The sequence below is a fragment of the Enoplosus armatus genome, chromosome 12 (assembly GCF_043641665.1).
Source record: "Enoplosus armatus isolate fEnoArm2 chromosome 12, fEnoArm2.hap1, whole genome shotgun sequence".
Classification (NCBI taxonomy): domain Eukaryota; kingdom Metazoa; phylum Chordata; class Actinopteri; order Centrarchiformes; family Enoplosidae; genus Enoplosus; species Enoplosus armatus.
In genome coordinates this window covers 6,490,699-6,504,088 of record NC_092191.1, presented here as the reverse complement: position 1 = coordinate 6,504,088, position 13,390 = coordinate 6,490,699, and the positions used below count along the sequence as shown (strand labels likewise).

The 13,390-nt window shown below is 38.8% G+C and overlaps 2 protein-coding genes across 4 annotated transcripts; one reads left to right on the top strand and one right to left on the bottom strand.

The window, feature by feature from the left end:
* Nucleotides 1-253: 253 nt before the first annotated feature.
* On the top strand, nt 254-5,045 carry cd74b (CD74 molecule, major histocompatibility complex, class II invariant chain b). Of its 3 annotated transcripts, none has more exons than XM_070915814.1 (9): nt 254-324; nt 502-596; nt 1,992-2,164; nt 2,668-2,738; nt 2,889-2,919; nt 3,087-3,299; nt 3,915-4,003; nt 4,241-4,285; nt 4,404-5,045. In XM_070915814.1, the coding sequence occupies exons 2-8, from the start codon at nt 520-522 to the stop codon at nt 4,247-4,249; spliced, it is 663 nt and encodes a 220-aa protein (XP_070771915.1). In that variant the 5' UTR covers nt 254-324; nt 502-519; the 3' UTR covers nt 4,250-4,285; nt 4,404-5,045. The 3 variants fall into 3 exon arrangements, with proteins under 3 accessions (XP_070771915.1, XP_070771914.1, XP_070771916.1); XM_070915813.1 differs by lacking the exon at nt 254-324 and adding an exon at nt 326-390; XM_070915815.1 differs by lacking the exons at nt 254-324; nt 3,915-4,003 and adding an exon at nt 326-390.
* Nucleotides 4,834-8,736, bottom strand: LOC139294046 (SLC35A4 upstream open reading frame protein-like). The gene is made up of 3 exons (XM_070915816.1): nt 8,701-8,736; nt 7,506-7,604; nt 4,834-7,358 (listed from the first exon to the last, which is right to left on the bottom strand). Exons 1-3 carry the CDS (start codon nt 8,713-8,715, stop codon nt 7,164-7,166), a joined length of 309 nt encoding a protein of 102 aa, XP_070771917.1. The 5' UTR covers nt 8,716-8,736; the 3' UTR covers nt 4,834-7,163.
* Between the last annotated feature and the right edge of the window lie 4,654 nt (nt 8,737-13,390).

The window sequence follows — 13,390 nt, the reverse complement described above, 5'->3', positions numbered from 1 at the left end:
TTGTATTACACACACAATACACATTTAATCTGTTTCCTAGTCATTATTGTATCATTATCAGGTTATTATCTGTTAACAACTATTTCAATAATTACAAATTTAAACAACATGGATGGCTAATAAACCTCTCAACCAGCTGTTTCATGACAGCAAAATGTCATTATGCTCTCCCCTGGCAACAGATGATGCATCAACATGAGGAACCAATCAGAAATCAGATTTCTTTAAAATCCAACCAGAGGAGAATTTGGTTGTTCAGGTTGTGAGTGTGGGCTTTCCCCGCCTGATACTTTCAGTTCCTTCTGTCTCTCCTCAGCCATAAAGGTAAAACCTTTACTGAATTCTGTCATTGATATTTATGAAACAGCTTGTAATCTGACCTGAAATAAGGTATCATTTCTGTGTGTGTTTGTGTTTGTGGGTGGGTGGGTTTTTTGTGTCAGCAGCATCATATTCAATGTGTTTAAACACGTATGTGGATATGTATGTGTGTGTTTACAGATTTGAGTTAGTGTGAAGATGTCGGATCCCGAGACCCAAACCCCTCTTATCAGAGCTTCCAGCCAGCAGACAGCCATCAATGTACCAGCACAGGGGTAAGGATTGTGTGTTTACTTGTTTTTCTATCTAAGTGGGGCCCCAACACTAGAACCAAAAAGCTACAAAGTAAACCATTTACTGTAAACAAGTTTTTAGGAGACTTCCCTAATGTGTGTTGGTTATTGTTAAAAATCCTCAGAAAGATGGAAAAGACAGTTCTGGTCTGGGTTTTTATTTGTGTGTGTGTGCATGAGAGAGAGAGAGAGAGTTTCCTATGATTTTTTTCTCAACTATAGATGAAATATTGCTTTCACCATTTCTGAAGTTTAACTGAATTTGAGTTTGCGTTGATGGGATCAAACCATACCAGTGTCAATTCATATTTTAACCCATTTAAAACAAACTGTGTGTACTATAATTTACAGGTAACCATTTTGTAAATCAGAGTGCTCTGCTTCAGATTTTTTAATGTGTCTATCCTCCAATCAGCCATTGATTTCTATTCATTTCCATCAAAATCAATGAGCAGACTTGATTTGTTGAATCCATCACACCGAACAGGTAGACAAACTTTACAAATATGTCTGCACTCACAAAAACATAACCAAACAACAATGATGGAACTGTGACAAAAGTGATCAATCTGTATCAAGCTTCAAGAGTCTGCTTATTGATTTTTAGATTGGACAGAAATGAATGGAAACCAATGGCTGTGTGAAAAGCAAGGAAATACATACAAAAATAAATCTGAATTTGAAAGGTGTCAACAGTAATGTAGAGTATTCATGTATCTTGTTCTGTTTTCATGAGTAAATACAATTTCAATGAAAAATATCTTCATTAGATCATTTAGACATTACAGAGTTGAGATTTAAAAGCAGTCTCAGAGAGGACGTGCCATTTAAATTAATGGGAACTTCCAAAGGAGACCTTGGTGTGAGTTAGAAAGGGTGAAAGGCAGATGTGAAAAAAATCCGAAACTTTCACGTTAGTGTCTGCTTGGCAACAGCTGATTTCATCCCTCAGGTGGTGGTGACGTACTGTTAACAGTACATACCATGACTGAGGTTCCTGTTTCAAAGAATTTCCTCAATTCTCAGACAAGCATCAGCCTCTATAATATCCTCTTCTCTCTCACCTTCCTATCTACCTCTTCTTCTCTGTCTCTCTTGATCTCTTTCTCCCACCTAAGGATTTAGTCCATACGTCCTCTTGGTCAGTGGCAGATATCATAATCAATGTATGTTTTAGTCTTATAATCAATAATCAAGAAAGATACCAGAGCAGGTCAACCATGTGCTGATCCTTGAGCAGTTAAAATGGTCGATGATTATGCACAACAAGGCCCCTTCATATTAAAGACTTGTTCTTTATGTCTCTCCTCATTTTACTCTTTAAATATAAATGTTAAACGTGTTTCTCCACTCCATCTTTCTCTTCTTGCTCTCCAGTGGTGGTCGCTCCTCCCGGGCCTATAAGGTGGCAGGTTTAACCCTGTTGGCCTGTGTCCTGATTGTGGGCCAGGCGATGATCGCCTACTTCCTCCTCAGCCAGAGAAGCGACATCAAATCTCTGGAGGAGCAGAGCAACAACCTGAAGGCAGAGTTTAGGAAGGGAAGCTCTGGTGAGGATGCCAAATTCAGTTCAGATTAGGAGAGATATAGTGACCCCAGTGACCTTTTATATTCGTCATTACATAATGACAATTCTTCCTCTTTTTTTTCTAAAGCTAAAAGTCAATTGAACCTATATCAGAATCAGAAATACTTTATTGATCCCCGGGGGGAAATTGTACTCCCATTCAAGATTAGAAAGCAGCATACATTTAGAAATAAAAGTATGTACAAAATATAAAAATAAGAAATAGAAAATAAAAAATATACACTGATGATCTGATGGGATTTTCCAAAAGTTGCAGATAGATGAAAGATAAATATATATAATCTTTGTCTGTGTCCTAAACAAATCATGTGTCTTCTAAAAATGGACAGAGTAGCATGCCAAGTGAACCTGTGTTGTTCTGCTCTTCTTTGCCTTTAAATTCAGACATTGTCGAACTTTCATTTTCTCAAACTATCTTGTTTATTTTCTACCTCTCACACACACTGTTTCTCTCTCTGTCTGTAGCTGCTGTGCCCATGCGGATGCACATGCCCATGAACGCCTTGCCCATGCTAATGGATGACTCTGTGGATGCGGTAAAATCCAGCTTTAATACCGTGACACTGATGTTTTTGTGTTGTTCTTCTTGTGGAATGAATCCTGTCATATTCTTGTAAAATCAAATTTAAGATCTGGTCTTAATATTTTTCTCTGTTCTCTGTTTTGTTTCACTGTTTGTATTGCAGGACGCCTCCCCCGAAGTCCCAGAAAAAACTGGTATGTTCTGTATATATTTACAGTATTAATATATGTATATATACAGTGTATGTATTAATCATCAATTATCTACGTTGGATTACAATTACAGATCCTCCTTTTTCCCCCTCATATGTTTCTTTCAAAGTTCAGTCGGAGGTGATTTAACTCCTCTCCTCTCCTCCCAGCTCCTCCTCAGGCCACTCAGTGCCAGCTGGAGGCCACCGGTGTGAAGCCTCTGCAGGTGCCAGGCTTCCGCCCCAGATGTGACGAGCGTGGCCTCTATCAGGCCGAGCAGTGCTATATGGGCCAGTGCTGGTGTGTGAACCCAGTCGACGGGCTGGAGATCCCTGAATCCACACGCAATGGACCGGCCAGCTGCCGTACAGCTGTCGCCCCTGGTGAGAAAAGATAACTTGTCACAAAGTCGAATTGAGAATATTGTAAATGTTGGTGGCCACAACACTCACTTAAAAAAAAAGGAATCATTTTAACGTTATGTGCCAGTTTTGAATCAGTGTTTTTTATTAATATATGTAGTTTAAATCAAAAACCTGTACTTAAATCAGTTTTATTTTCCCATCATTAAATCATCATGGGAGCTGGATTTCGTTACAGTTTTGCTTTCCATACTGCACAGTATACATTTAATGTTGTTGTGTTTTAATGTTATCATCTCCACCGAGGAGGTTTGTTAGTTAGCAGGATATCCCAAAAACTTTCACAGAAATCAGCTTAGGTCGTGGGCCAGGGAGCAAGAATTTATTTTTTCTGCAGATGCAAGAATTTTTGTTAAATAATTAGTTATTATTATATTATATAAGATTTTTGACATTTCATGAATGAAATGTTGCACTTAATTGCAGGAAAAAAACATGTAATTTCATTATTGTCGACCTGTGTTGCTCTGCTCTTCTTTGGCTTTAAATTCAGACGTTATTGAACTTTAATTTTCTCAAACTATCTTGTTTATTTTCTACCTCTCACACACACACTGTTTCTCTTTCTGCCTGTAGCGGCTGTGCCCATGCGGATGCACATGCCCATGCGGATGCACATGCCCATGAACGCCTTGCCCATGCTAAAGGATGACTCTGCAGATGAGGTAAAATGTCAATATTTGTGTTTCAAAAATGTAACACTACAACTTAATGAATGCACTTAATTGCATGACAAAAACATCTGGTGTATGTAATTTCATTATTGTCTATCACTGTTTGTACTTTGATGCTGATCTGGATCCAGAAGCAGATTTTAAAAACAATTCTAATATTAAAGTGATTCTTTTGGAGCCCTGATTTAAGCTACAATATCATTGACGGTCAACTTTCTGTCATTGTAGGCAGCCTGAGCAAAGTTTTGAGTCTGCCTGATGTTGTTGTCTGAGGTGAGTACACGTTTTAGACTTTGAATATTTACGTTTTTAAAAGGGAAATTACTTTTAATTAAACTTTTAATTTACTGCATTTTTTGTATTTTCGTTTGTGTTTCTTGGGTCATTGAAGCTGATGAAATCTCCACCAGAGGACAACAACGGTTCAGTTACAAATGATGACATGCTTCAACTTTGTCAACTTATAACCACCATATTTGTAGTACTTGATAAGCTAATGGGGTTTTATATATTGCTGATAAATTACCAAATTATAACCATTTATCTGCTTGCTATCACCTTTTCAGCTTATTGCAACTCATCTGCAACTCACTCATTGGTGACTTTTGCTATTGATTACATATTTCAGTTTTTCATATGGTTAGTAAAAGTTAAGGATTTTAAAATAGTTTACAGTATTGCAGATTTAAATATTGTTTTATTCAAAATTTTCCAAAAAAATAAGTATGGACAGTGTGGGCAGATGGTAATTATTAATTAATTATTCATATATTTAATATATTTCTTGTGAACAGTAGTTGTTTCGAAACATGTAAATGAAAACATGATCTGCCCACTGCCCCTTTATATTATTATTTTTTTTAGATAAACATTGTGGATCTTGAATGTTTGGCTTAAGTTAAGAGGATAAAACTGCGATTGAGAACATATTGACACACATGGGAACAATCAGGAACCAGGAATACTTTGAGACAACAGTAAACTGTATCTTCCCCATTTATTTGAACAACCCAAAATAAAACTCTTAAAGACAGTTTCATGGTTTCCTTTAACAATGACAATGACATTTCAAACTGTTAAAGCTGAATACTTCTGCATTGATGTGCAGGAGCGAAAACCCATGACGACGAATTAAAGTGAATTAAAGCACCATCAATGGACCCGTCATATTCTATATTCCACAGCAAAGTGTTTAAAGAAAAGGTATTACTTAAAAAACAAAAGAAGACATGCAAAAACATAATAGACAGGAAATTAAGTAAACTAAGAGCATGCAATACAATGATTGTCAATAGGCACAAGTTGTTTTGGGGTTCCAGTTACCAAACATACAGAACAGTTTTCTAATACACTTTCCAATCAAAGTAAAAATTAAAATGAGCACAACCTCAATCTGAAGTCTACGGCGGCGTATTAAGGCCATTGTAGGTAAACAAAAAAAATCTGAGAATAAAGTCATAAATTTACAAGAAACAAAACGAGAAAGTTTTTTCTATTAATATTACCCCCGTCCGCAGCTCCGTAAATATATAGATCTTATTACCTATAATGGCCCTAATACACCATCGTATAAGACAAATTTGTTTCTCCTTTATGGCTTTTTTGTCTAATACCCGTTACTGTGCACATAAGCACTGTGTTCATTTCAACTGCAACAAGACAGTACCTGGGGTAAGTAACGCTGCTGTCATGTGAAAACCATCTTAGTGCAGCTTCATTTCTTTACTTAGACGAGAAATTATTTGTTTTTAAACCCTAATTGTGGGTTTACATCAAGAAGTTAAAATTCATACCAACATATTATTAAGTGTGCTACTGTTCAGGTATTTTTCTGTGCATTAGGTTTCAGACTAGTATCTTGCAGCAACAGCATTGTTTATGGACATGATACTGACATTTATCAATTTTACTGTTAAAATCTCTCTTCCTCAAAAAGAAAACAAAACACCTTCCTAAAATTCATTCATTCAAGTGCAAAAGATCAACTATTTTCCAGCATATGAAATAGGCAGCCAAATCCCATCAGGAAAGGCTATTGCACACATGGCATGAGATGATAATATCCAGACCAGACCAGAATAGGCACTCTTAATATATATTTTACATAAAATACTTTAAGCTCCCAAGTGCAATTAAAACTCAAAAAAAAATTCACTTTGGCGTACAGTTTTATTTGATAGCCTAATTGTATTCTTCAGCTCCAGACTGTGTGGACTCGTGTGGACTACGTAGAGAAGTATTACATACATGAGATGAGGAGTGTAATTTAAAAACAAAGCGTGAAAAATTGACCTATAAATCACATGAAGGGGTGTGTTGTGCCTGCAAAGACACATCACACCCCACCACAGACTTTGCTCTGGCACCTGCCAACAATGTGAAAATCAACAACAACCATTAAGGTTTTGACAGGTTTAACACTGAAGAGCACCACTAGATATGAGGTGAGACAATTTTTACTTGCTCCATCAACCCCTGAGCAAAAAGTGCAAATTCAGTAAGGCTGCTATAATTGATTTGTGACCACTAGAGGGCAGAAGATGACACATTTCTAAAACTCACCTGCCTCACTGTTACATACCGGCACCAGTCAAAGAAATACCGTGTAAAAAAAATCCTCGACACTCTCTATTTGAGAAATGGTGTGTTTCTCTCTGGAGAAATGAGGTGAAATAGCCACCACAGCTGGCCTGCACATGTGGATATTGGTAATGTGGTTTCAAGTGGGATCAGCTGGACATCAGAAATAAATTATAGCAGCTATAATGATTTTATTATAGCAAGCAGTTGAATCAATCATTGGCCATATTGGGAAGAAATATGGGGTCTCCTGTGTTTAAATAAACTGAATCCTTTCCAAATTCATGTGAATGCAGGTCAGTTTATTACAAAATGTATTTTAGTCACCCAATCTAAACCAGTGTCCACATTAATACGCTTCAACTGAATGAAAAAAAGAAACAAGAATCACCATCTCACCTTACTCCATAAGTTGGCTTGCTACATCAGAATTTTCCTATTTACTCATCAATGTGTGAAAATGATAGCCACTGAAATGTTTTTAACTTTTGAAATACGTATCTGTTCTCGTATGCAGCTGTAATGGCACCCTCTTCTTGTAGACGCATCTCTTCCTCCTCTCTTGTCTTCTTTATTTTCCTCCTCTCAGGTTGCGTATGTAGTCTTTGACAGTGTTTTCAACGTTGGGAACAGCGTAATTTTGTGCTGCATAGATTCCTGTACACGCCCCTACTGCAACACCCATCAACGCCGAAGAGCGTAGCCTTGCAACAATGTACCCGGCCAGAAAACCCTTCAGGAAAGGAGAACCCAGCAGACTACCTCCCTAAGGGGGAAAGCAGAGGAGAGATTAGACCTGGTACTAGGTAGTCTGACCTCTGGTTTTATATCTGCATACTCACAGTTTTTATATGCTTTTATAACTGCCTATCAAGTCAAGGCAGAGTAATCTGAGTGGCTGTGTGAGACTTACTGGAGGAACCCCAGCCTGTATCTCATCCTCCACCCGTTTCTGAATGTCTTCCAGCTGGTCCTTCAGCTCCACCAGGTCCTTGAGCTGACTTAGAGGACTCTGCACACACATGCATGCGTACACACAGAGACAAACAAACAGCAGGTCAGTGTCGCTGACCAGGGTTTCCTAAAACATAGGAGCGCATCTAGAAATGGTGAAATATTGCAACTTGTGTATTATGACAACGATGACAAGCAAAATTATAAAATATACACGAAAACTTCGCATGTAAGTAATTCTCATGAATTTGAACACAGTAGACCAAGTGAAGAACAAACAGAAGATAAAAATGGTTTCAAATACGGACCACTTATCAACAAGTTGCTTCTAGGCTTATATCGCACCCACTTCCCCATATCTTAGTGGAAAACACCAAACAACCTGGTTATTAATGTTGGTGTTAGTGATAATAAACATACCGTGTCACAAGAAACTGTAGTGTATGACGTTTCAACGCATTTTAGATTAGCTGATTACTTATTCGTTATCCTAATGTTATGTATCGGTTAATGAAGAGGTAACTAATTGACCTATAAATTACCGGCTAACACACAGTTATTCCGAAACGATAACTTACGTTAGAATGTTTTTTCACAGTCTGCTAGGCTAACGTTGACCTCTTTGCAATTTTTGTTGTGAACCGTAACTTTACGATGTTATTTTACACTTTGAGCTGACGTTAGTCCAAATGAATTAAGCACTGTAGATCACGTTTTCCTCGTTTGGTAAACAGACGTTACCGCTGGATCGTGAGCAGACAAACTTTTCAAAGATCTTACTAAGTTAGCTAACGTTAGCTAGTAAGTCAGCTAATTTGGCGTAAGCAGTTAGCCATCACTTCTTTCTTTCTTTTAACAGCGTGTTAATGTTTGATGTGGTCACATCACTGTAAATCAGTTTCCCCCAATAGATCTAGCGTTGTAATATTCATACAGCTAGTACAACTACTTGACACTTAGCTTAACGCTAACTAAGCTAAGCTAACCAACGTCAGATTGCTGCGTTACGATAGCCTGCAAATTGTCTGACTTCATCAGCTAAAGTTAGCAGCTAATGCTAATTGAGGACTGTTGAATGACACTGTAAGTTAGGCGTGTTGTTATAATATTACAGCAACAACGTAAAGTTAGCATAGAAAGTTGAGGACACCGACCTTGTCATTTGCCATAGTTTCACCAGCTAATGTTGAATTTTGTCTCTTCTTCTTTTCCTTTTGGCTTTGTTGAAAATGAACCTTACTGCCCTCTGTTGGCTGCTCACGGACCCCACCTAAGGTTTTAGATTTTCTTCATAATTAGCTACAGCCTAGTTACTTTGCATCAAGGCAGAATAAAGATGAAGAAAATGTCAAAAGAACGCATAATTACTATCTTGCTCGTAGCACAAAAGTATATATATATATATATATATATATCATTCTTTATGTGTGGACGTTTCAGGGTTATGATAATTGGATGAGCCTTCAAAGCCTAAATTTCCCACAACCATCTGCATACTCACAATGGCCTCATTAGTGTCTTATCTTTACTTCTGCTCTCATGTTGAAGACCTTCAAGTTCCAATTCAGCGACATATTATAGTGATAGCAAACATATATGTATTACATTAGAAATGCATTGCCACCCTCCCCCACTGTCAGTTTTCCCACCATATTGCAAAATGTCTCAGAGCACTTTCTCCTGCTATTAGGAGGCCATATGCTGCATCAAAATATCAGTGTATACCTCAGAAACATTGATTTTCAAACAGTAAATCTACAGTGTACTTTACTATGGGCTTCTTCCATACAGACTGTGCAGTCTGAGCTTTTTACTTACTAGTGCTAGAGAGTGTGCATGAGAGAGCCCTACTGATGAGACAGGAAGAGGAAGAGAAGGGTGAGAAAGAACTGGAGTGAATAATTAGAGAGACAGAAGGATGGAGTGTCATGGAAGCAGTGAAGTACTCATTAAACAGAGTTGTTAAATTTGCAGTGTTTTGTAACCATCACTGCAACAACTCACAGCCCTGAAAAAGGAAGAACTATAGATTAAAGAGTAGTAAGACCAGCGTCCCCCCCCCACAGAAATATGATTACAAAACTATAGTGATTACATGGACTGAGTTACATTTAAGACGTTGTGTGCCTTTCAAGTTAAAATGCACGGGTCACTTTGTCCCAGCAAGGAGTCTGAATGACAGTTCAGTTCTTCAAGTGTGATTCGCAGAGAGACTGTGAAAGTGAGAACGAATGGCAGAGTTTGTGAAAGATGGATAGAGGAAGAATTAGAGACTTAACAGACAACAAGAAAGTGATTGCCATCTGATGGGAAGAGACACACAGATAGAAACTGCAAGAGAAAACAGCATGTAAAGGTCTCTATTTCAGACTAATATTAAAAGATTAATCTTGCCAGAACATAAATTATTACTTCTTAGACACTGTTTGGTGGTTCCTTCTGCAGAACTTTGTTACTCTAGAGGGCCTTAAAGTATTTAATCCTCACACTCGTCCATTAACCTTTCCTTATTCAGGGTTGTCACAGGACAAACTGATACGGACCAAAGTGTTTAATAGTCTTTTGCATTTCCTTTTGGATGAGATGAAACGCCACTCACACACTCGCGGGGACAGCAGGCATTGAAGAGCTGGGTGGAGCGATGGAGGTAAGGTGTCTCTGATCTTCAAAGCTGTCGATGGTTAAGGGGGGCTATTGATTTTGGCTGAGGCATATTTGGCTGACTAATCTTTGGATGCCACTGTAAAGGAAAGGTCAGTGAAGCTTATGGTGCAATCATCACAGTGATGTGCTTTGGAGAAATGTGTCTTCATATACTGTGAACATCAGGGGCAGACAATGGATTTATATTTGGACCGTGAGGTTGAGTTGAGAAGGATAACAATCTGTTGTCATGTCATAAGACACAGCGAGCTTCAGTTGTCACTCTTATATAATGAAAGGGATTCATATTAATACTCCAAAACAGTAAAAAAGTAATTGCAAGGGTTGTTTGTGCAGATATAGCTATAATAATCCAAATGATCCCCTGTGCACGTCAGTTTCAGGACATAAAGGCAGTTACAATAAGGCAGGAATAATTCAAAATTGACTTCCACTGTTTTCTAAATATGATTTCTTTTATAGGCAGTAAAGCAGGAAAGCAGGTGTCACAGGCCACACCCGTAATAATGAAACTGTAAGCTGTTATATTTGTCAGCCTGACAAAATGGGTGGCGAGCTTTAAGCTCACTTGTTTCTTACTCACACTGTAAAAAAGCAACTTATACCTTAGTAGGTAAACGTTATTGGTTGTTTTTTATCACTTCTGTTGTCATAGATATGAGGATCCCTGTGTATAAAGGATGGTGCTACATGTGTTGTGCCGCGCTGCACGTGCTTTGTTGAAAGTGTCGTGATGTCTTTTTGTTGTGCATTTTTGTGCAGAAAATGTGATGCTTTTCTCCTTAAAACCTGAAGCCTCTTGCTTTTTCATTTTTTTGGGTTGAGCTGGCCCGTGTTCAGTTAAGTTCCCTCATTAACCTCAGTGTTCAGTATTCAGCCAGCGTTTCCACTGATGGCTACTGATACAGTACACTCTGCTGGCCGGGAGAAATGTGATTTGCATACAACAGGACTGAACAAGATGGAACGGGGACTTTGTTGAAGCAGCGAGTGATTGTTTGAGATGTGAGCCTCCTCACGAATGTGCATGACTCAGCATTGTTGAGATGGAACACAGTGCCACCAAAAAATGATCTGCCACTTGAAAGAATGAGAAGGAGAACTACATTAATTGAAATATGGATTATTTGTCTCATTGAACAGATGAATGAGTAAAGCCAGGCAATATTTACCTCCGACGTATGGTCAGAGAGATTTTATGATAGACCTAAAATGGAAGAGACATTTAATTGGCTTTGGGAAAATTGAAAATAAATGGTCTATATTATTGATCAAACTGCATGTAAATCGTAGTCCAGAATCATTCGTATGAACAGCTCAGGCTCACCGCTGTAGCATCCCCTTAGACGAGTTATACTGTGATCCTTTGTATCACAATCCTTTTACTGAAGAATGACCATCTGAAATGACTATTTAATAAACAACCAACATACAAAACAAAATATGCTACAAGCACTTATTCACTTTTAGTATCCAGCTAGTTGACTTTGCAGTGCTAAGACATGGCTGCACGTAGGTGAGCAGCTGTATATTCTGTAGTAGACTGCTAATCCTTTTAATATAATCTTTCCTGATGATCAAAGCATTGAAAGCTAAAGAGCATTATTGAATGTAAAGTACTGTATACATACATATATCTGAAGTGCTTCTGAATGGCAAATAATGCATTGTTGTTACTAAAAAAGTATCATTATATTTTCCTCTTATATATATTTTTTAATATGATTGGCTTTGATATGAGTATCTTTGTGTTGGTATTCTGTTGCCGACTGAAAGCATCTCAACAGCAGCAGCTGAGAGTCAAGGCACGTAATTAAAATGGACTGTTTCCATTTCAAAGAGTTAAGGTGCAGTGGCTGCTTGCCATTTATGATTTCAATGTTTAGATGGTGTGTGTGTGTGTGTGTGTGTGTGTGTGTGTGTGTGTGTGTGTGTGTGTGTGTGTGTGTGTGTGTGTGTGTGCGTGTGTGTGTACAGCATGCATGGGTTTGCCCAGATACCGGCTATAAGCCAATTAAAGTTTTTAAGCTCTGTTGCTTCCATGGCAAGGCAAGGTAAGGGAAGAGAGGTACTGCAGCCTCACTGCACCACTCTGCTGATGTGCCAAGGTGTGTGTGTGTGTGTGTGTGTGTGTGTGTGTAGTCAGGGATAGCACCCTCAGGGTCAAAGGAAAGAGCAACACAGCCGAATAAGTAAAGAAAGTTAATTTTCAGTTGGGATTGGTGGGAAGAAAGAGAGAACATGACTGTACATGTAGGCAGCGAAAGACAGTGAAAGAGGGTTGGCAACATCTTCAACATCTTCATCTTCCAATCCTCCACCATCACCCCCGTCCCCAAAAAAACAAAGTCCACTTAACGTCTACAGACCTGTCACCCTGACATCTGTCGTTATGAAGTCATCACAACTCAAATCCATCACTGACACCTCGCCTGGACCCCTGCAGTTCACTCACAGAGCCAACAGGTCTGTAGACGACGCAGTAAACATGGGCCTCAACTTCATCCTTCAGCACTTGGACTCCTCTGGAACCTATGCCGGGATCCTGTTTGTGGACTTCAGCTCTGCTTTTAATATCTGGTGACTGGTTGCGGACAGAACAACTTAGAGCTCAATGCTCTTAAGACAGTGGAGATGGTTGTGGATTTCAGGAAGACCCCCGCCCCACCCGCCCCCCATCACCCTGGCCACACTATGGAGTCATTTCGCTTCCTGGGCATCATCATCACCCAGGACCTCAAGTGGGAGTTGATCATCAGCACTTCTACACCGCCATCATTGAGTCCAACCTCACCTCCTTCATCACCATCTGGTCCGCTGCTGCCACCGCCAAACACAAGGGCAGACTGCAGCCTAGCATTCGCTCCGCTGAGAAGGTGATTGGTTGAAATCTGACATCCCTCCAGGACCTGTCCTCCTCCAGCTCCCTGAGGCGAGCAGGAAAGATTTATTTAAATATTGTGCATATTTCTTTATTATTTTGTATAACCATTTTTCATGTCAATTTTATGTTTATGCTTCTTGACTTACAGTTCTTGTTTCATCTTTCTTCATGTTTTCTACTTACTATTGTTATGCACCGATATACCAAAGCAAATTCCTTGTATGTGCAAACCTACTTGGAAATAAACCTGATTCTGATTCTGATAAAGAGAGAGGAGAAGGGTGATATAGTGAGAG

What these genes read in the sequence shown, in the direction of transcription:
- cd74b (XM_070915814.1), top strand. Translation starts at nt 520, where the DNA reads ATGTCGGATCCCGAGACCCAAACCCCTCTTATCAGAGCTTCCAGCCAG. An exon ending in GTTTAGGAAGGGAAGCTCTG is followed by an intron (nt 2,165 to 2,667) that starts GTGAGGATGCCA and finishes CTCTGTCTGTAG; the next exon opens with CTGCTGTGCCCATGCGGATG. An exon ending in TGGATGACTCTGTGGATGCG is followed by an intron (nt 2,739 to 2,888) that starts GTAAAATCCAGC and finishes TTTGTATTGCAG; the next exon opens with GACGCCTCCCCCGAAGTCCC.
- LOC139294046 (XM_070915816.1), bottom strand. An exon ending in TACAGGCTGGGGTTCCTCCA is followed by an intron (nt 7,359 to 7,505) that starts GTAAGTCTCACA and finishes TTTCCCCCTTAG; the next exon opens with GGAGGTAGTCTGCTGGGTTC.